Genomic DNA, 22745 nt, shown 5'->3' with positions numbered 1-22745 from the left:
GTTCTTCTCAATCTACTAGCATAGAAATAAAAATATTAATCCATCAGGCTAAAGTTAACGTAATTGTACAATAACGCTAAAGTAACGTTATTGTAACGATGCATCTTTAGGAAACATCCTTATTTTGCAGTCATAGGATTACGTGAAATTTAGCGAACCGTTAACACAGTATCAACAAACTCAGATTATGCAAATTAGACTTCTTCAGTTATTCCAAAGACGCGAAATCGTAATTTTTCGTTTCAACGTCTCGATACGTCGACGTAACTACCTTCAGCTTCGTATTAATCCTGAGATTTTCTCGTTCAAAATTTCAACTCTCAACCAGAATTTTGACTCACGCCATGCAAGGGATAGTAGCCAGTGACCGCACGGACGATAATAAGACCTGCTGCAGTGCAAGCCGTGTTCACGCGTGTCGCACATACGCGTGTCACCGTAAATGCGTGCATGCAGCAGCCGCAGCAGCTTACTGCGGCAGTCTTCGAACGGCGGGTGCAGGAATCAAAGCGGAATGGTTATCACTCGGCTGTGATTGGCTGCGCCCTTTGACCCCCGCGTATGGCTCCGCCTACCGCATGTTATACCCGGTTTTAACACACTCGAAGAGAAGAGAGCCGGCAGCTTCTTTGCGCGGCATTCTTACTTGCGTCGGCGCCGACGCTTGCCATTCTATTATTATAGTTATTAGGCGCATGGCCGCGCTTCTCGAATTATGTATACATATTTTACATTTTACCCCAGTCGCGAGTCTTACTCTTGTTCTCCTCCCCGTCTCCCGGTATGGACAGCTTATGAATGCATGTTTGTACAGTTATGTGAATAATAGAATTTTTCCGCATTGTAATGCTAAAATGTAGGTATATCTGTAGCGTGGCAAGGCCAGCTCTCTGTAACGCACTTGTTCTCACTATTATACATCGTAACAGGATGCCCTGTTTGCACGCATTTTCAAATTAGATCATTCTATTTTCTGATGGAAATAAGTCTTACCGCGTTACACCTACTTGGTGTATCATATTAATATTTATGTACTGTAATTGTTGAGTTGCTTGCATATTCCGCAGTAATTCATCCTTTGTGGTCTGCATCTTTCTCATCGGGGTTTGATAAATTCCCTGTCCGCTACATTCGTAGTGCGATAATAGTCGGCTAGACGATAGCTATAATTTGATATTAGATACATAATAAGCGTGGCGTGATGACCCAGAATTGCTTGACGATATGTGGTCAGTAAACAACACTCATTTTTTTCCCCTTAATTCACCGATCGCGGTTATTGATAACGGATCTGTATATTTGGGTTGTATGCTGAATTGAAGTCATTCAACTGCTTGCGTACCTATATATTTCGACTATGTCTAAAGGTCGGTATATTAGTTACATTTTAGACTTTATTTCAGCTGGAACTGTTGATATAAGTTGACGATTTTTCACACGATTCGATGTAATCGAAGTTAAACCATTGTCTAATAGTATTAGGTCAGGAGTCAGATCAATCGATGACTAGATTTACGGTATTTTCATATTCACTTATGGAGAAACAGGATGATGCATAATTCGCAGGGACAAGTTAAGTCTTTGGAGATGTTTTTATACCACCTTTATTACGCTATAGATTGAACAATACTTATAGAACAAATTTAGTCTAGCGATCTAATACTGTATGTGTATAAAATTCCGTTAGAATGATGATGATTATGAGAGGCCGTACTTGAAGAGGAATGTGCACTAAGAGTATTTAAAAGTCGATGTAATGCTAACAAATACTAAATCGTTTGAAGTCATTGAATTTGCATCTGATACAATACTTATTGTTAGATGACGAATCTTATCCAAGGTGCATTACATTGTACATCAGACTGTAAACTTATCCTCTTTTGTGCTTTGCGATCCCGGTGTAAAAAAGTAAAAGTGAAAATCATATCTCAGGAAGAAGAACTCGTAAACGGTATAAAAAGAAAAAAAAAAATTCACGGAGTGATTAAAGTGCAGGTTTGTAACAAAATCGTGATTTGCATGGATTTGCAGAAAAATGATGCAAAGTCACAACGACATTCGTACGTACAAGTATGTACAACAATTGCGAGCAGAGCTGATGTCTAAACGCGCATAGTTCAGGTAGCTCAGTTTCCGGGCCTCTTGAATTAACTGAATTGGACCGAATTGGTCGAAATCCGTCCGCGACGGTACGGACGGCGAAGAACAAACGAACCGATGTTTGTGGCGGCGCGGTGGTCCGCTGTTAGTCCGGGGCTGTTTAACAAGCGTACCGATTCATCGGCATCAAACCATTAAAAGAGAGAAGTAGGTATAGAGGAAGAGGTTAGAGGAGAGACGTGTCCGTACGCTCTGCGCCCTCTTCTGCCTTCCGCTTCTTGATGGAGTAATCTGCATTTGTTGCTTCAATTGCAGCCCATTCCCACCCACGCACGAATTAAAACTGTATTCATCTATCATCCCCATCCATCTTTCAACTCGGACCTCCTCCTATCACGCGTATTGACGGCGAATTTATCTCTTATACAACGAGTATTATTCCACCGTTGCGGATGTGCAGTTTACGCATCGCGGTATGTAAGTGTAGCATACAGGGTGCTTTCGAGTAAACGCCGCAGTATGTTGGGTTGCCTACTACCGAGGAGAAGAAATATCGGTAAAACAGACCTACCGAGTTATCGGTAGTTAGCGCGTTTAATCTCATCGCGAGTGAGCTGGAACTGTCCTGGGGATTTGGCCAAACAGTTGTTTCGTTCTTTATAACCCAGGCTGAAAAGTTCAGTAATCGTTTTCCGGAGCTAGGTTAAAGTAATTACGTGAATTGACTTGACTAAAGTGGTTACGATTCCGTAGGTCTGTTTTACCGATATTTCTTCCCCTCAGTGGTAGGCAACCCAACATGCCGCGGCGTTTACTCGCGGAAACACCATGTACATGTCTTTACGATATGAAAAACGCGATGTAGTGACTTAACGTCGCGGTTAGATTGAGAGCGAAGTTATCGGAGTCCAGGACCGTATTCCATATTCTCAGAAGTGGTGATCTTAATTGAACATCGAATTATTCGTGAGTGAAATCGACTGCGGCTAAACTACAGCTCTTGAGTAATACTCGTAGTGCTGACAACTTGAGAAAATACACTACGATCTTCAGATTTCGATGTTTTCAGATAATGGAGGGGCTATTCAACAAACAAGTTTGGTTTTTTGGACGATTTTAGTTCCCCTCCTCCCCCTCTTTATTAATCCATAATTCGATCTATTTTCAAGATTGTCCATAATGAACCATATTCCAGGTATATAAATAAAACGAACGTCATATCCCCCCCAAAAGTAAACGCATTTGTTAAATGGTCCCTGATGGCGTGAAGTAACGCGATCCGTCAGTCCCGAAAACGCTATCGCGAGGTTGTTGTGAGAAAAAAAAAATAAAAATATATTTTCAACACACATTTATATTTGGCAAGCCTATAATTGAAATGCTGACGTGAAATGAAGATGGCCGACCGATGACACGCTTGTACGACTCTATTTCGGGTTTGCTACGCGCCTCTATCGCGTTATTATATGTATGTTTTATCTGAAGGAGATGACAGAAGGAACATACTTATAGTCGTTGCTTTTCCTCGCACACGATATCTTGTTATGAAAATCGAGTGAATATCGAAATCGCGAAATTCACTCGAACGTATTACTTATATATATATATATGTATGTATGTATGTATGTATATATACACATATGTGTTGTCTATAATATGTATACATAACACATACCTATATGGCTAACTCTTAAACGTTAAACTTATTATCAGGCGGTACGCGGCTACTGATGCTGCTGAAGCGAGGAACGGTCTCAGCTAGATATAATAAGGTCAGACTCGGGTTATCTCGGGGGTGACCGTATCTGTGCAGAGCCGAGGGATATATACGATAAAACTGAATGCCCGCTGTACCGCTATAATACTGTTATACCTATGAGCAGGCACCGCAGCATTGCGATCATCCTCACTCTTGGAATTCGTCCAAGTCCAAATCTCCGAGGTCCTGCAACTCGGCTTTGCCCTTTCACCTGCGAGGTAGTTGACTACTACTGGTTGCAACTTTAAACGCTATCCTACCCACCTTCCGATAGTCTAGGTTTTAGGAGAGTTTAATCATAACCACGTTTCCTCCGTCAGTGTCTAGAGAAACTGAAAGAGTATTGGAATACATCCTGGAATGAGAGAGTTGGAATGTTTTTTTTTTTTTTTCAGTACTTTTTGAGCAGTACATTGATTTAGTCCAGTGGCGATGTAAACGGAAAAAATTATGCGGATTCTTCCTTCGTTGGGTGATTAGTCTCAATGATACCAGTCGTTGGTTACACTTCCACGTCATGTTTCATTCTCACCTGGTCATGATTTCTAGAGATCGACAAACTGCAGAGAAGACTGTTTAATTGGTACCGCTGACATTGGTCATAAAGATCTTGCAAATCTCCTGGAAACGTCAAATAACGTCGGTTTAACTGGAAACGGAGAGAATCGATGCTTTTTCAGAGATAAATTAGTCTTCAAGTATGGAAAGTTGGACAATTTTATTTTGCAAAGGTTATAACCAGCGTATATATATTTTTTTCACACGTGTGAATCGTACCACTGACTAAAAAATACTAGGAGGAATCACGTGCAAGTTGCCTCATCCTTGCTCGGAGTCGAGCACTAATGCGTTCTTTTAAAGTAAATTGTTGGATACTTGCTGACTTCTGCATGTATTCTGGGAAGAAAGATATTATGTTGCAATTATTTATCCAAGTACCTAACTTCACTCGAAAACCTGCATTATTATCACTGCTTAGGTATAAGCTTTCAGTCCTGGTACATCTTCTTCTTCTCCATCTTCTTCTTCTTTTTGTAGTTCTTCTTCTACCGCAACGTTGGCCAGTTTTAACCATGCTTCCAACATTCTCATCACTTCGCGGCGTGCATTGAATTGCTCCTTTTTCCACATCCTCTACACGGTTCCATTCGCGCCGGTATTCAGTATGTGACAATGGGACGACTGCATCGCGTGGTATAATCGAAGTTTACAAGAGAACGGTCGGTGTAGGAAAATACGATGATCGACGATGAGCCTGGGGATCAGGAATTCGGAGAAGATGTAGCTGGTATACACGATGGCTGGATCGTGGATTCAGATTTCCAGCTTCTTTCGCCTCGACTTCTTCTGTTTTGCAGATAAGGCGTCGTCGCGGTGGTCGGTTAGGGGGGCGCGCATAAGCCGATGTGCTTTATGGTGGGCCGTAAAAGTCTCTTGCATGCAATGGTAAGCTCAGAGGCTGGGCATTTCCACTCACACAGATTTAACCCTAAAACCCACCGTCCGGAGCAACCAGACGCGTAATTTCAAACGGTAGCTCTCGAATCTCGTTGGTCTTCTCTAGCTGCTGCAGTCAGGGCCTACTTCGCTCCCTTATCTTACTTTGCTTTTAGATAACGCCTTCGAGGGATTCTGAATGAACCGTTGTTGTTTCGTTCCTCTCTCTCTCTCTCTCTCTCTCTTTCTCTCTTTCTCTCTGCACATATGTAAGCCTAATGTTGCTACTGTATACTATAACGAATGGAAAGGCATGTGTATTCAACGTACACCAGCACTACTCTGCGACTTTGGAGAAACTATCCTTATCCTCTCGCCCAACGGCCGTGGAATTTCCATTCACAATTTGTCACGCTGGCTGTGCTCGTTATGGGGGTTTCTCTTTACACACAAAACTTGAATCTAAGTTTAATCAGCGCTACAATATGTATATATAACCTACCTTTTCATTCATTCATTCGCTTGGTTGAATTTTATTCTCAGTTCCATCATTTCTTCATCATCCATCCTGTAGGGTGAAGTCTGCAGGTGTGGAGGCTCTCAGTACGGCAAAGTTATCACATCCTGTTTTAGAATATCTTTCAATTGAATGGAATGAACAATCGAGTCTGATTCATGTTACATGTCAATTGTAAGCATGAATTTTGTTGTATCTTTATTTTAGGAGTTGGTAAAGATCAAACAACGATAATAATGGTAATTCAGAATTCTATACCAGCTCTTGACGCTCTCGCAGGAACTTGTGTTTGGACACCGATCATTCAACACTCCTTGTGAACATTCGTTTTTTCACCTTTTGTCTGTACACTTTTTCAAAGTGTTCCAGGCTTTCAAGAAATCGGTTAAAAAAATTCGGGGTTTCTTCTCAAAGCGTTGACTACGTTATTCACAAGTTGATAGACTCGACAGTTTTCAAGTAATGTTCACGAAAATTGATATTCAGAAAACGACTGTTCCGTAAGAGACCCAACGTTCATACGGAGGGTTAAATTGAAGAAGATTGTGGTGCGGAATTGTGTCGACACGTATTCCGATTCTCTAACCCTGAATGGCGTCCAAAGTCGTAGACAGGTATGTCGTATAGGTGTCTATGAGATACTATGTACCCGTAAGTTCCTGGCTGCTGGCTTCTGTTTGGGCAGTAGCCAAGTGTATGGAGTGTAAATAACGCGGTGGTATCGTTCGCTTGTGAAGTCGATCGCGGAATATATATGTGTAAGAGAACAGAGCGAGAGAGGGAGAAAGAGAGAACGAGCGATTTATCGAAATTCTAACCGTCCAAGGCAACTTTTCTTGGGCTAGTCCTAGATCCGTTGTCTGTAGGACTCGGAACGTTGAAAACCACCACTACAAAGCATCGTCTCACGTACGTCCCGGTGTGAGTTTATCGTGATTTATTTTCATGCTTTATGCATAGCGTTCGAGAAGTCAGAGTACTAGGCAGGCGCCAGACGCCAGTCAGTCTTGCCTTTCCTTTACTTCCCTTGCCTTACCTCGTTCGGCTGCACCTACGTTAGTACATTGTGTAACAAGGATGCAAACTCGGTCTTTTCCGCCCGAGCGTAAGTTTGCAAAATGAGTCGTAGGTGAAGTCGAAAAGGAATATTGCAAATACGCGAAGCCAAAAGACCGTCGCCACCTTGTTGAACTCGATGCTTTATATAATGAGAGTATGTTGTCCGTTCTTTCCCAAAACCCGAAACTGAGGTTAGGATCGCGTATCGTCAGATTTATTCGCGACAGCGCATGCGCGCAGTACAGAAAATACCACTTTTAACTCTAACGACTTAAAATTCGTCTTTTCTTTCGTACGGTACCTGCCTTTTGTATGCCCTTGTTGAGTTGTTACCAACATTCTTTTGTAAAACATGTGAACTAAGCATTTTCTTTCGTTTGAACGGTCCGCAATCTGTGGGATATTTTTTTTTTTGGTTTTTATATTTATTCTTTGTGTATTCGATATTGACAGTGTTTTGAAAAGATATTTTTTTTGTCGATGCATATTGATTTTAGCGGAGTATCGATATAAGGTATGTTACTATGAAAATCACCGGTTGGTTATTCTAATGTTCGTTTACATACTCTTAAAAAAAATGTGCAAATTTTTTATTTTTTTTTTAAATAACTGCATCCTCTAATTCTACTTGCATCGATCAAATCATAGATAGTTTATCATTATGTATGACGAAAAAAATGTATATTCCGGAGCAAATACCTTTTTATCTAAAATATAATGTGTTTTTTAAATCTTGAATTTTTTTTGTCCTAAAAGAATGTTGCATTCTTTGATGCGACAATTATTAAACAAACCTCCAATAATATTTAAAGTATTATTACAAAGAAAAATCAAAATAAATTGTATCGATGGAGTAAAATAGATTATTTAATTATCTAGTTTCGAAAATACCGTAAAACATGTGTAAGTCAGTCCGTCACAATTGTTAAAGATTATGTTTCCGCGAGAAAATTCAACCCGTTCAGCGACATCTAGTGACAATTTGACCAAGTACGAGAGCTTGAATGAATTTCTGCAAAACTTATTGTATCGGTTGATTAGCTCTAAAGAATCTACGAAGCAAATCAATATTTATTTTCAAATGTGGCAAAGAAATTTGAAAAAAAAAAAAAAATAATTATATACAAAGAAATTCAAGTCATTTTCAACAGAGTGCGCCTTGCATCCGAGCAACTCAGTTTTGCTCTTGCGTGCGCGCGGATATAGCGAGTATAATTCAGGTTAGTAATCTTCCCTTCTGCCCCTGAACTTACGACCAAAGGGCGAGGGTGGCGCAATTTCATTTGCGAGGGCTGTGAACTTATTTTCGTAAATTCCCTTCATCCCAAATTCACAGATCAGCACTCTGTAAGTGAATCAGTAAGACCGAGGCGAGCTTTTTCGTCTCCCCGACGCATGCACGCTCCTTTCCACTTTCATTTCCGTACTCAAATCCTCAATCCTCGTGTAATCCGCTCTGAGTTGGTTGGTGGGAGCTCTATTCTATACAGAGGGGATGTTCGAGTCATTATACTCGACACGGAAAACGAAAAACAAAAGCAAAAAACAATCAAAGAAAACTCGGAAAAAATACTTGTATGATTTTATTTTTCATTATTGCGCGGTTGCGATTATCGTGTCATTTATATCTTTCGCAAGTATTAAAACGTAGAACAGAATCATTGCTTACGGCAGTGATCTCTTGTCATTTTTTTTATTTTTTTTTTTCCTCCTATTTACTACGAGTACTCGACCTAATTCAGCTTAAACTACGACTATAAGTACTAATTTCGGTAAATACTTGAAGATTCTGGACCTATATCAATCTTATCAAGAATTTACACCTGTTGGTTGATTTATTTTCAAAAGTCTAATCACACGTTTTGATAACCATTCATGCACGGTAGTTATATTTCAATTTCAAGCTGAAAATCAACGTTGTTAAAAAAAAAAAAAAAAAAACAAACAATGATTCGGAATTATTGAACGGGAAGTTGTAAAAAATGACTATCCTTTTTTTTTTTTTTTTTAATACGACCAGGCATACAGTTTCGAACTTGCGCAAACAGTTGAAATTGTCGTGAAATTTTTACGGATGATATTTATCATCGAACGCGAAATGTGTGTAAAACAAAAAAAAAATATGTCCTCGTCAAAGAAACTAACGAATATCGAGGCGAGCTTTCGATAAATTCTAAACATTGCAAGCTAACGAAATTCTGAGCCCGAGTTCTTCTTTGTTTAGCCCGAAAATACGCCGCGTGCGGATGGATGAGGGTTTCTTTTTTTTTTTTTTATTTATTACATCTCGCTTCCTCTTTTTTCCTTTTCTCTTTATTCTTATACCACGGTTTAACCTAAGATTTTTCTACACTGCTTTCTGTAATTTTCTTCTTTTTTTTTTTCCTCTTTACATTTTATTCTCGGCTCTTTCAAGTTGAACGCGGTAGCCTAGAAAGAGTCATTCGAAATTCGCATTCCTATCGCAATTCAGAGTCCTGCAGAGAAGTAGCTATACGGGTATACGTGTACACGTATACGTATGCATATGTCGATACAAGCGTTGTTCTTTATACGCCATGATTTTTATACCTACGTACCGCGTCTTTATACATACAATATATACATATATATATACGCATATACACGTAGATGCCAAGCGTAGAGCGAATTTCGCCACGAATCGCGGACGCCAAGAGTGATTTCTGGCCGACGCGACGCCCCGACTGTGCTTTGCCCTCGTACGTCTGCGATCGCGACCTCTAGCAGCTTGCAGCTTTTGCTTCGACGCTCGCTTCTTTTGCTAGGCTTGCAGCTTTTGCCCCGCGACACACTTTGTTACCTTTTTTTTTTTTTTTTTTCGCAAGAGTTACACAGGCATTTGCTGCTTCATCCATCCCCCTTTCACCAATTCCATCTCAAAAGCTTCGATTGAACTTTGCACGTTATTCGTGATCATTTTTCTTGGAGCGGGAATAAAGAAAGAGATGTAATCAAAAAAAAAAAAAATAAAACGAATAAATAAATCGAAGAACGAATAATAATAATAATAATAATAATAATAATAATAATAATAATAATAGCTATAACGATTTAGTCAATTTATGACAAAAAGAAAAATGTCACTCTTACTTTTCTCTGCTTTCTTTTTTTTTCCTTTTCAATTTCTCGATCTAACGCGCTTACCAATCCGTTTTACACAGGTAATATACTTACCTATAATTATCGGGTAATTTCCGACGAAGTTTTTACAGGCAGCGACTGTGATTCGATATCGTATTTATGTGAACACATGTAATGTCTGACGTACCTTCTACAGGTACGTATTTCACATGTACATATATATATAATAAGAATCGTGTGTGCATAAACTAAATAAAATTTATAGTATCTGGATGGCAAGTCCGTTGAAATTACAGGCGTACATATGATATATGATGCGTGTAAGGGATCGTTGGAGAAACAGAGACGGTAATAATTATTTTCACTACCTGGTAATCTCTTGTTATAATTTTTCGCACGAGGAAGTGTGAAAAACAACACTAACAAAAAAAAAAAAAAAAAAAATAAGCAAACAAAGACAATGTTTTTTTCTTCTTTTGCACGATAAAATATGACAAAAATCAAAATATAAGGAAAAAGACCAGTTGCATTATTATACATACCTACAACCTATTATATCTATACCTACAATTCTTACGTACATCGTAATTTCACATAATAATATTACGAGTGATAATAATGATAATAATGATAATAATAATAATAATAATAATAATGATAATAATCGTGCTAACAATCGTAAAAATAGTAATAAAAATATAATGTAATGACAATAATAAGAATAATCATGAGAATAATAACAATAATGATGATGATGATGATAATAATAATAATAATAATAACGGTAATAAAACGTAGTGACCTATGCAGAGCGTCAGTATTTATATTATATAATATGATGTATACACTGGAAGCATGTGATAGATATCCACATCCATACACTGCATGTATGCTTCAAGTTCTCGTTTCGTTTTCTTCGTACTTTTTCAATAATATATTAACTATATGTACATATTTTATACAAAAATGTTTTTACGTCTTTATACATGCCCTTGGATAGAGAGAGAGAGAGAAATCCACTTTTCTTAAATTTTTTCTTATTTTCGTTTCTGTTCGTTTTTCACGTTGAAAGTAATTATTCCGTCGTTGGTTGCGACTGCCGATGATGCGTCGGTGAAACGATTCCGTATGCCAACAATTATACGATCGTCGCCTCGTTACGTTCCATGATGGCGTTACTATAATATACGATTATAACGGATACGAGCAATCCGAATGAAACGGGTAAAGATGCTGAATCAATGTATAAAGTCGATGATGGATATCGTCCAATATACATGTTACATGGATAGTTTTCGAGACGTGAGATTTAGAAAACTATAAGAACGATGGCTTTATTAAAAAAACGACCGCCTTAACAAACAATACTATTATCATTATTATTATTATTGTTATTTATTATTATTATTATTATTATGATGATTATTGTTTTAATTTTTTATTGTGGTTGTTGTTATTATTATTATTATTACAATAATTATATCCCTTATACCCCCTAAAAATCTTCTCTATTATATAAGTAACTAGCTTCACGTAATTGCCACATTTATTTATATTTATATACGTATATTATATTACGTATATATACTTAAATAATTATCATTATTCAGTATAATATATGTATATATATATATATATATATATGTATACATATACATACATACATATGTATATATATATATATATAATGGATAACCGCGTTTATCCTTATATCATTATCATTGTTGTGATTATATTTTACATTTTTATTCGTACATATATATGCATAGAATTAGATATTATGTATAATATGTGTACATATATGATGTAATGTATATGCATACATATATGTATAACACATGTATATCCGTATAATTTTTTTTTTATACTAGACGTATAAAAAGCACCGTTTCCAAAAAAACCGGGTTCTAATTTTCGACATATATCACATTATTTATCCTTCTCGCCTCAACTATTTATGTTTTATATATATATCTGTTTGTGTGTGTGTGTGTGTGTGTATAAATTATAGGTAGATGTATTATAAATTGTTTGTACGTATAATTGTATCGCCTATGCACATTTCTATTTTATGTACATGATATACACGCACGACGTATTTCTTAACTATTATATGTATAGTATAATATATGGGCTTTCCGTGCGAAATCAACGAACGCCTGATATTCATCATTAGTCTGTGATTTCATCAATTTTTGTTACAATTAAATCCTATCTGTTCATTTATTCGATTTAAACCACTTTATTTATTCAGGGTTTTTGAAAAACCTCTGGAAAAATGTACAATTTATAAATTATGAAAAAAAATCTTCACGTATCGGCTCTTTCCCCAGTTTCGACTGTACGGAAATTGATTCTACTTGTACTTGTTACAAGCCGTATCTGGATATTGTCAACTATATAATTTCAGTTTAAAAATATGTTTTATGATGATGCAAAAAAAAAAAAAAAGTAAAATTTCAGATCCGAGACGGTGAGGATCAGACGATTATAGAGTTGGCACGGAACGCACTATATATTTGCATGATATAGATACACGATGACAATGAATTATTCATTACTGCTTTTTTTTTTTTTTTTTTTTGTGTTTTTCTACTATTTCTGGTTATGACTCAACAGCGATAAGGTGCACATAACATATTGTATAAATATGTACGTATAATGCAGCATTTATTATTATTTATTCACCATATTTTACCATTTTTTTTTCCACCTTTTTTCTGAACATTTTCTTACAGCAAAATATACCTGATTCAACGTGTAGTTGTACGCATTTATGTTATTTTATGTACATCTAATCGCTCGAGATCGCTTGAGTGAAAATAAATATTGACGGATATTCTTTTCTTTTTTTTTTTCTTCTTAACGCGCAATCGGTATAGCATGGAAAAAATTGTTTATTCAAAGTTTTTTTTTTTTTTTGCTTAAGAAAGTTCATTTTGCGGTTTTTGTTATCTGGAAAAAGAAAAAAAAAAAAACAAATCAAATTTCTTACCTCGTGAAATGATTTTCTAATTCCAGTCTGGTTCATGGAATGACAAGTTTTACCGTATAACAATAATGCTAATGTTCAAACGCAAAGAATTGTGTAGTTTGATTTTTTTTTTTATTTGGGATGGAAACTCGCCAGGCGTGTGTTTTAACTTGGTACGTTTGCAGTCTTCGTCGCTTATCATCATCGTATATTTAATCGTTTATTGTCGATTATCGACCCGATCTTGTTTTTTTTTTTTCTTCTTTTTTTTTTTTACACACCATCCTCAATGGAAGGGAGGGTGTTTAATTTATAATTATAATTTATTATTTTAGACTGATACAGTCTCCTATATCCAGTGTCTTAAATTATTTATAACACAGGCCTGCAAAAATTTTTTTCACACAATGATGAACGAATGAGTTGGTATATTTCCGACGTATTTTTATGCGCTGAATACGATTGTGCAGGCCTGTTTTTTCCGTGACGTCAAAATTTCGAGATAATCCAATTCAAAAATGGCGTTTTCGACAATGATTTCCGTTTTTGTCTCCAATTTTTGAATACCGCTTCATAAAATACGGTGACGAAAATGTATTTTACTTGCTTTGACCTACAAAAAGGCAAGATTATTTTAAATAAATTATAAAAAATATTTTCAACTCGAAAATATTATACTTTTTTTTTTACATTTTTCAAGATATACAAACGTTTTATACAAGGTAATTTCAACGTGACAAGGGATTTTTGGTTTGATTCAAGTAACAGTTCGAGTCAAATGAAGTTTTCGGGTGAATAATATTTTTTTTTTATGACTATTTGCGTGCGTGATAAAATTCTTTTAAAACACGAAATGTCATTCTGTAGACAAAAACGCGTAGAATAAATTTTTTCACCGTACTTTACGAACCGATTTAACAGATGATGCGAATCAAAAAGTGCAATTTTCACAAAAAAATGCCATTTTTAGATCGAAATATCTTGAAGTTCCCACGTGTTTGAAAAAAACGGGCAAAATATGTCGGAAAATACTGTGACTCGTTCGTTTAGCATTTTCTCAACAAAAAAAAATAAAAAATTTACAGGGCTGTGTAATTATTTAATTATTTTTCGTTTACTTTTATAAAGTTTTTTTTTTTTTTTTTATTCAAATTTTCACTTTATGCAACAGTGTGTGTGTGTGTGTGTGTGTTTTTTTTGTATTTTCACATATGTGTACACTATACATATATTATAAGTAATTAAATAACGCGAGTGATAGATTGAATCGTATTTTTACTATATAATATTTAATATAATATAATATAATATTTAATACAATATAATATAATATAATATAATATAATATAATATAATAAGTAAGTAAGTATAAGTAAGTAAACGTGTCGCATTAAGACTTCTCTATTATACACTAGTAATTTATGTTGCATGTACGTACGTATGTATGTATGTATATACATTACTTATACAGTGTAGGTACGTTCAACAATTAGGTATGTCAACAATAACCAAGCCCGCGATCTCGACCGCGCAGAGAAAAAGATGCATAGTGATGTAAAAAGAGAGCGAGAAAGACAGAGTATAAAAAACGCGACGATATCTCAATTTTTTTTTTAAACAAAATTACGCCAATTCCGAATACAATATCGGAAACATATACATATATTATAAACTCTGCGTAATTCAATTTTACACATGTAGTAATAATCGTAGTAGTAGTAGTAGCAATAATGGTAATAATAATAATAATGGTGGTGGTGGTGATGATGAACGTTATGATGATAATGATAATATCAGTGTCAATAATAATATAATAGATGATGATGACAATAATAATATTAATAATAATAATAATAATAATAATAACGAATAGGAAGCAGGAAAGAGAAAAAATAATAATATCGGACTACCGTGAACGTAAAACGGATGAATTATTGAGTTACGTTAAAAAAAAAAAAAGAAAAAAATTCAATTCGAAATTTGAAAATTCACTATCGTAACTTGATTGGCAATGAAGCGTTGATTGTTTGTAACGAAGAAATGGGTGAAGTAAGAAGTGCAAACATGTATTCAACGGAGGAAGAGAAACGAGCGCTGAAACGGGATGATGTAATAATGAGAATGTGAGAATATTGCGGAGTCGATTAGGAGGCTGTAACTATTGAGAGAAGGATCTTGACGAGGATCGCCGGATTCTAGTTCCATACATTCAAGGATAGCCGGGGAGTGATTACGAATGGAAATTTATGGCTTCTGGACACGGTGGATGCGTAAAGCAAGCGCAGAGAACTTTTGATCTCGAGAATTTGAGCGATTTCAGCGCGAATTCAGTTCTCGGTTTGTTGAATTTTAAAGAAAAAAAGAAAAAACAAATTTTTATTTTTATTTTTAACGCTCACGCTTCATCTTCAATTTCGTCTCTCATATGCCGAGGGACTCCGGTATCCCGGACTTTGTAAATTTGAACGTTCCTCAATACTCTTCCTAGTTCTTATTGTTCGAAGAGTGTATCTACTTGTAAATGTGGTTCTTCTTCTTTTCCTCGATTCACCTCGAACCCTGCACACCGGCGGATATCCGTCATCGACCATTTTTTCGTGTCCTTCATTTTCTCCGAATATGCACACATTCAGCATCCATTGTTAATCTGAAAATTTCGGCTCGTTCGCACAGACCGCGTTGTTCAACATCCCACGCGAAAAGCTCAGGCTCATTGACGAATGTTTTTGGCGGTTTGTAATTTTACAGTGTCATATGAATTCCTGAACTTCTTGCTTTCGGGGTTGAACCATCAGTCCGGCGATTCGATTTTTCTTGGTTAGAGAATGAATGAATGAATGAATGATTGAATTAGCGAATGAGTGAATGAATGAACGAATGAATGAATGAATGAATGAATGAATGAATGAATGAATGAATGAATGAATGAGCGAATGAATAAACGAATAATGAATGGATCAGAGGAATTAATTAATTGCGTTGAATCACGGTGGATTATATACACATGTTGAGATGATCTATTGTCCTTCAAACAATGAATAGTATCTATATCTTTGAACTTATTGAAATAAATCGTGAAATTTACTAGATTTCTTCAGTCAAAGATGTTGTAGCATCCAATATTTATATTTACTTTTAACCAGTGATCGGTGAACCAAAATCTAGAATTGTAGTGCAGGAAGAGAATGGATTCGAATTTTTTTTTGCAAATTTGGTATACTGATCACGTTTTTTGGAGGATCGAAAAACTTAAAATGTCATCAAATGTAAACTTTTTTAATTTTTCGAAAATTGTCCGAGGGATGCTATATTTTTCACATCTAGGGTATACGAATTTTATTTCAAGGAGTTCACGCATCGTTTGATTTTAGTACACTTCCTCAAATCGATGTAACTGATAAATGAATGTTTAAGTGGTTTTTTGAATTGTTATAATAGGAGTGATTAAGTCTCGATCAGATGGAAGGATTAGAGTGAATTGATAACAAATGAAATAATAAAACAACCAAAAACAACGAAAAATCGCAAAAGACAGCAAAAGATAAGCGGTATAACTTGAGAACAGGTTATATTGGATTCTTATACCAATTTCAATTACTACGAATACAAAAATTCGAATTCGAAAACTAAACAACTTGGAGCGCGTCATTAAATGACTAAAATTATTCTACAGTCCTTTCTCGCAATAACGCTGATCAATAGTGCGAAGATTCGATCTCCGATAACTTTATAATTCCTCTGCAGCCCCGTGTTCGGTCATATAACGAGAGAGGACTGTACGCCAAGTGAATTCAAAAGATGTGGTAAACAATTGTCAACGGTTTCTCAAATTGTTGATCCACAGTAAGTACGACAATTAATCCTCACAGCGCTTCGACCTCTCATCTTCATATTTACAAACGCGTTCCAATATATCCTGCGCAATATTATAAATTGCATAATTTTTCAACTATATTCCTAACTCTAGGCGCGGTCAGTACGCAGACTGTTTAGTATATATAATTAGTGCCTATATAGGTACAAGTGTCCGTAAATTTGGTAATCGCGAATCGTCATACCCACCGTTTTTTTCTTTTTTTTTTTTTTTTTTTTCATTTACAGTGTAAATAATTTCGTTGCGGATATCCGTGATTCCATGTCCTTGTTTCAACGGCAAGTATTTCAACTCTGTGTGAAACATTTTGATTAGGATCCGACGGCGTCGTTTTGCACTTTATTATCATATTACAACGTACAATGGTCGTTTCACAGCTCAGCTGGAAGAGTTTTCGTTCTATGTGACATTGAATTTTCGCGCTCATTCCTCAATCCTCGACGATCGTTGAAAGAGATGACGATGATGATGTTTTGGAGAAAAATTAGAAGCCTAGGTGAAAACGGATTACTTTAGGGTGGGCTGGGGTTTTTCATTATTGTTATTTTTTTTTTGTTTTCTTTTTTTTTTTGTTTTTCGTTTTTTGTTTTTTGTTTTATACACATACTGAACTCTGCCAACCGCAGAACGAACGGAACTTAGCCTCGCGTCACGGTCCAGATCTATCAATTGTACCACTACTCTTATTCCATGCCGAATAAACCGTTCACCTTGCGAGGTATTACGCGGAAGCTAGCTGCCGCCAGACGGAGTGTCACATCGAGGGCATGTAGGGCCAGCTGAAGCTGCTTCCGGAGAGGAGCATGTCTCGGATAAGGGTCTCGATCGGCGTCTTTCCGACCAGCCGGACGAAGAACAGCTGCTCGATAACCTGCGACGACACTGTCCTCAGGGACGGGAGTCGCAGCAAGAGTTTGCCGAACCTCGTCGGCTGGTTCGGGTATTGCGTCCGGCAGTACTCCTCCAGGGCGCACTGCGACTTCTCCTGAAGGGACTCGATGTGCCCGACGTCCGACAGACCGCATGCGTCTGAAACAGAGGATCGAACAGTTGGAATCAGTCCAGCGTTGAGGGGTGGGATGGATGTTGGGTGAGAAGCTACCTGCGGGAATCGAGTTGGCATCTCCTCATTTCGAGATTCGAGAAACTTGACCGAGTCCGCGGAATTCAAGAGACGCGAAACCAGTGCACGACTTTCGATGAAATCGAATGGTTTCATATTGCGTACTTCAAGTTGTACTTTGGGTGACTTTTTGATGTATGAACTTTTCAGGGGTTCGTTGGTGGTCTTTAAACTTTTTTGATTGAGGTGCAATTTTAGATGCGTTTGAAGCAGAGGATCGAACAGTTGGAATCGGTCCAGCGTTGAGGGGTGGGATGGATGTTGGGTGAGAAGCTACCTGCGGGAATCGAGTTGGCATCACCTCATTTCGAGATTCGAGAAACTTGACCGAGTCCGCGGAATTCAAGAGACGCGAAACCAGTGCACGACTTTCGATGAAATCGAATGGTTTCATACTGCGTACTTCAAGTTGTACTTTGGGTGACTTTTTGATGTATGAACTTTTCAGGGGTTCGTTGGTGGTCTTTAAACTTTTTTGATTGAGGTGCAATTTTAGATGCGTTTGAAGCAGAGGATCGAACAGTTGGAATCGGTTCAGCGTTGAGGGGTGGGATGGATGTTGGGTGAGAAGCTACCTGCGGGAATCGAGTTGGCATCTCATCATTTCGAGATTCGAGAAACTTGACCGAGTCCGCGGAATTCAAGAGACGCGAAACCAGTGCACGACTTTCGATGAAATCGAATGGTTTCATACTGCGTACTTCAAGTTGTACTTTGGGTGACTTTTTGATGCATGAACTTTTCAGGGATTCGTTGGTGGTCTTTAAACTTTTTTGATTGAGGTTCAATTTTAGATGTGTTTGTAAAGCTTCATCGAACCAGTGGTTTCATGCTGGTTTGGATTCATTAAGTGGTGTAATTTGTAAACATTTGTTCAAATGATATCGAAAATTTGACACACCTAGTTCCACAGCGATTCTGATAGCGTGTAGAAAAGTAAACAAAGTTTTGAACCATTTTGGTTTACAGATATTGCTATCTTTTGAAAAAATACGTTGATGTAGGGTATCAAACAATGAATTCCATGGTTGTGTCAACTACCTCAAGTAACGCAGGTAATCTTTCGAAAATAAACCGGCATTACAATTTTCAATATGGTACCCATACAACAACCGTCGTTTAATGAGGACCTAATTATGCGGTAACTTATAAATCGAGTTTCTTTTCTTCTGGGGGTAGCCTCGCGCGATTTCAACAGGCTGGGTGGAATGTTAGGGACGATTTTGCCCCGGGGTACCAGACTGGTGAGAGTGCGGCGAGCTACGAGGGAACGTGAGTCCACATGTGCCAACTATAGACTATCGCACAAGTGTCAGAGACTAATCACGCACACCGCAGTGTTAGTTTCCCGATTTTCCACCTATTACAAGCTTCGTCTATAACGCTTTGCGCACATTCTCGCATTCAGGATGAACCTGAAATGCGTCAGGGCTCAGAAACGTGATGTAGGTACCAGTAACATGTAGGAGCTACCCGCTGATCGTGAGCACTGAACTAACGCGTACGTGTATGAACAAGAGTTCTTCCTCCGCTCGTCAGTGTCAGAATCGCCGTCACCGTCGGCGTCGATCCATTGTCCTCCTTTTTATTATTATTTTTTCATAGTGTTTTTTTTCCCCCCACCTTCCTCTCTTCTTTACTTCTTTTTTTCTACTTCTTCTTCTTCTTCTTCGTCGTTTTCTTTTTTTTTTTTTTTTCTTTCTTACAACGCGCTCGCTTCTTTCAAAGCACTGATGCCTGCGTTGGCTCTCCACTTAGGTACACGTAGAAAGCCCCATCAGCGGACAGACACTGTGCGTGTGACAATGTGCAAATATGTATTAATACGTTGGATTTAGAGTATAATTTAATCAAGCCTTGGCTACCTTGCCGCATTGTCAGCGTTAAATGATTTTTTTCTTTTGTTCCTTTTTTATTACTTTATTTTATTATTGTGAATTAATGGTTGGCGTGATATCTGGTAATTTGTATGAAAAAAATTTCCAACATCTTATTACAATGACAAATAATTGGACGTCTTTTAACACAGTTCGAAAACATTTTTCGCCATTCGCGCGTTACTTCTGTTTAGCAGACTGACAACGATTTGCAACAATTTGAAAACAATCTTTACACCCTCGAGAGAGTTTTCTCGCCATCGTTGTTATACGTACAGAATAATATTACCCTGCGGTTTTTGACAAAGAACACAGAGGGCTGCCCACGTTTCCAGTCGGTATAGATTATCATAGACAAAGAACTACCACCTCCTCCCCCCCCCCCCCCTCCCCTATCCCCCCGCCATCCCCAGCTTCTTTCCCTAATAAAATCTGGCTCGATCCATGGCCCTTCGCTATGCGCAAGGGTCGTTATTACATAGGCACGTATACGTTGTTTCGGCGTACATACGCGCGTAGAAAATTGCGGTCTTCCCTCTAAAACCACGTTAGTCATCGTTCTTGGGGTGGCTTTTTGCCAGCAAATTACCCTCGATTTCAATACATGTAATAATATCCACGAGAGGTGTGGTTTTGCTTAATTAAATGATTCTTCTATATTTACAGACGTTGCCGAATGACGCGAAATACGGGAGGTTGTCCTGCATGGCCGTAGGATAGTTATTACACCTATATATATATGCATGTAAGTACTTGAACGTATGATTGCACTAATGTAGTTACTTGTGCCATATTTTCTTGTGATTTGAACATTGTTTCAACTCCGTAAAAATTGAGTGAAAACTTTTTTCATAATTATGTACGAGATGCGGATAGGTATGCATACGTAAATGGAATTTTTTGATTTTATCAAATGTGGCGAGTGGAATGTTTTTGTTTTTTTTTTTCTGATTCACAGAAATGTTATTTGATTCATTGAAAATGTGGTCTGAACAATAATTTGTATTATGAAGTGAAACCACGTTTGACGAGGAGAGTGAAAAATGGTGCGAGTATCGTCGATCAAAAATTTTAAATTGAAAAAAAAAAAAAAAACGAACGAAACCCGTTTTTTTCCCCTGCAGTCATTTATCGCTTGAATTAACGTGTGAATTTTTTTCTTTTTTTTTTCTTTTTACATGGCCGGAGTTTTTAATCTCATTTTCATTTACTTGAAATAAGAAAAAAAAAAAAAAAAAACACCTCTATCGCCATGTCTGGTAAACTCAACAAACTTTGTTTTTTGTGTACTTGTACAAATTATAGCATAACACAAGTTTTCCACACAATTACGCGAGATGAAATAGAATTCAGTGTTCGTAATATGTTAGAATGATTGAATTTATTTCAAAAAATCGATTAAATACTCCGCGAACTGTTACACGCAATGGTCCGTCGTTTGCTGTAGCTTAACGCGCACGCGCGCACAATCGGAACGCAGTTGTTTTGCAGGATGACCAACCGTCATAAATTAATACGACAGTTGGCCGCGTCGTATTTAACCTAAAAAAATGTTGACACCCGTCGGCGTCGAGCGCAACTATCAGCGTCAACTGTAAAAAAAATTTTGAGGTTACGTTCGCGACGGTTGGTCAACCTGGCAAATGAAATGCTCCCGGATTTTTTTTTTTTTTTTTATTTTAGCGCACGCGCATCAAACTGCAAAGCAGACGACGGATCTCGTTCCATCGTTAGCAATTCGCACCGTATGGCGAGTGTAAACTAGGTAGGAAGAAGCGATCGTCGGGTGTTGTACGACCCTGTAGAAAACATCGTGTGTGTATACGTATAGAACGGGGCGTGAATCTATGGAAAAGAATCGGTGACGGGTTGGTTCCCCGCGGATGGAACCGTCATATAGCTGTCGCTCGGTCGGAGGTAATATCTCACGGGATATGCTACCATCCCTTACTCCCTTCCTCTCTTTTTCTCTCTCTATCTCTCTCTCTCTCTCTCTCTCTCGCTCTCTCGCTCTCTGGGAGTTTTGAAGGAGTTTTTACGGAGTCTCGATCTTTAATCACAGCTCGACCTTCCATTGTCAGTGACGTCACCTCCGACTCGGAAGGGTGCTCCGGGGACCCCGGGGGTGGCTGAGGGCGCTTTGTGTGTCGCCCGCTGATCCCTCTTCGCGTCATTTGTCTCCGGACGACGCCTTATTTGTACGCTCGCTTCCCCTTGCCCTCTCCTTCCCTCGTCGTCACCCTCATTCTCTCGGATTTTCGCCAAACCTTTGCTGAATCGTCGAATTTCGTTTAGAGCGGATTACACCGGCAAAGGTCGAGGAGGCGCGCGGTTGGATATGCCTTTGCACTTTTGCTCAATTTTTTTTTCTTTTTATCTCCAGAACTGGAGACCATATCTTACGAATTATACTTTATTTAACATTTTTCTTCTCGTTGTCATCCTCGCTTCTGGCTCGAGTTGTCATACTTTTATATATTATATATATATGTATACGTTTATACAGATTTTACAATTTATCGAACGTTCAGATTTGTTGTATTTAATTTTTTTAAAATCTTTGTTTCCATCTCACTTGGCGGATAATTTACAATCAATCGTGGTACATTTAGTAGGTTCTCAGTACATTCTTTTCTTTTTACTATCTCCAATTACGATGTAAATTTGGATCGTTTAACGGTGTGATTTTTTTTTTTTTTTTTTTCTCATTCAATCTCATATCATACAACTTTACAACCGGTAATTTACGACTTATGCACTTCAATGCTTTTCAATCGAAGAGAGAAGGATTATAAGAAAATTACGACGGGTACCGTGGAGTCCCATCCCTTTTAAATACATGCGGTGGTAAAAAGTGGTTCTTGCTGCGGCTCTCTTGACACATTACGCAACTCGCGTATAAAAGTTGACATAGATATCTGCC

At 37.6% G+C, this 22745-nt stretch overlaps 1 protein-coding gene and 1 long non-coding RNA gene across 7 annotated transcripts in view; one reads left to right on the top strand and one right to left on the bottom strand.

Moving 5' to 3' along the window:
* Nucleotides 1-22745, top strand: part of LOC124294769 — a 186129-nt gene that overhangs the window by 2493 nt on the left and 160891 nt on the right. For 3 of the 4 annotated variants that reach the window (XR_006904703.1, XR_006904702.1, XR_006904700.1), the window contains one exon: nucleotides 20489-20567. The exons of the other annotated variant lie outside the window; for it this stretch is intronic. This is a non-coding gene — a long non-coding RNA (uncharacterized LOC124294769). The remainder of the gene's footprint in view (nucleotides 1-20488; nucleotides 20568-22745) is intronic. 4 annotated transcript variants of the gene reach the window in all.
* Nucleotides 15634-22745, bottom strand: part of LOC107226503 (steroid receptor seven-up, isoforms B/C) — a 99164-nt gene continuing 92052 nt past the window's right edge. For 2 of the 3 annotated variants that reach the window (XM_015667336.2, XM_015667337.2), the window contains exon 4: nucleotides 15634-17851. In XM_015667336.2, coding sequence (XP_015522822.1) covers nucleotides 17577-17851 — 275 coding nt within the window. In that variant the 3' untranslated portion in view covers nucleotides 15634-17576. The remainder of the gene's footprint in view (nucleotides 17852-22745) is intronic. The other variant, XM_046741748.1, reaches the window with a different exon arrangement.

This window comes from Neodiprion lecontei, chromosome 5 (assembly GCF_021901455.1).
Source record: "Neodiprion lecontei isolate iyNeoLeco1 chromosome 5, iyNeoLeco1.1, whole genome shotgun sequence".
Taxonomy (NCBI): domain Eukaryota; kingdom Metazoa; phylum Arthropoda; class Insecta; order Hymenoptera; family Diprionidae; genus Neodiprion; species Neodiprion lecontei.
Note: the sequence above shows the minus strand (reverse complement) of the source record. Positions and strands in the feature narration are given on the sequence as shown.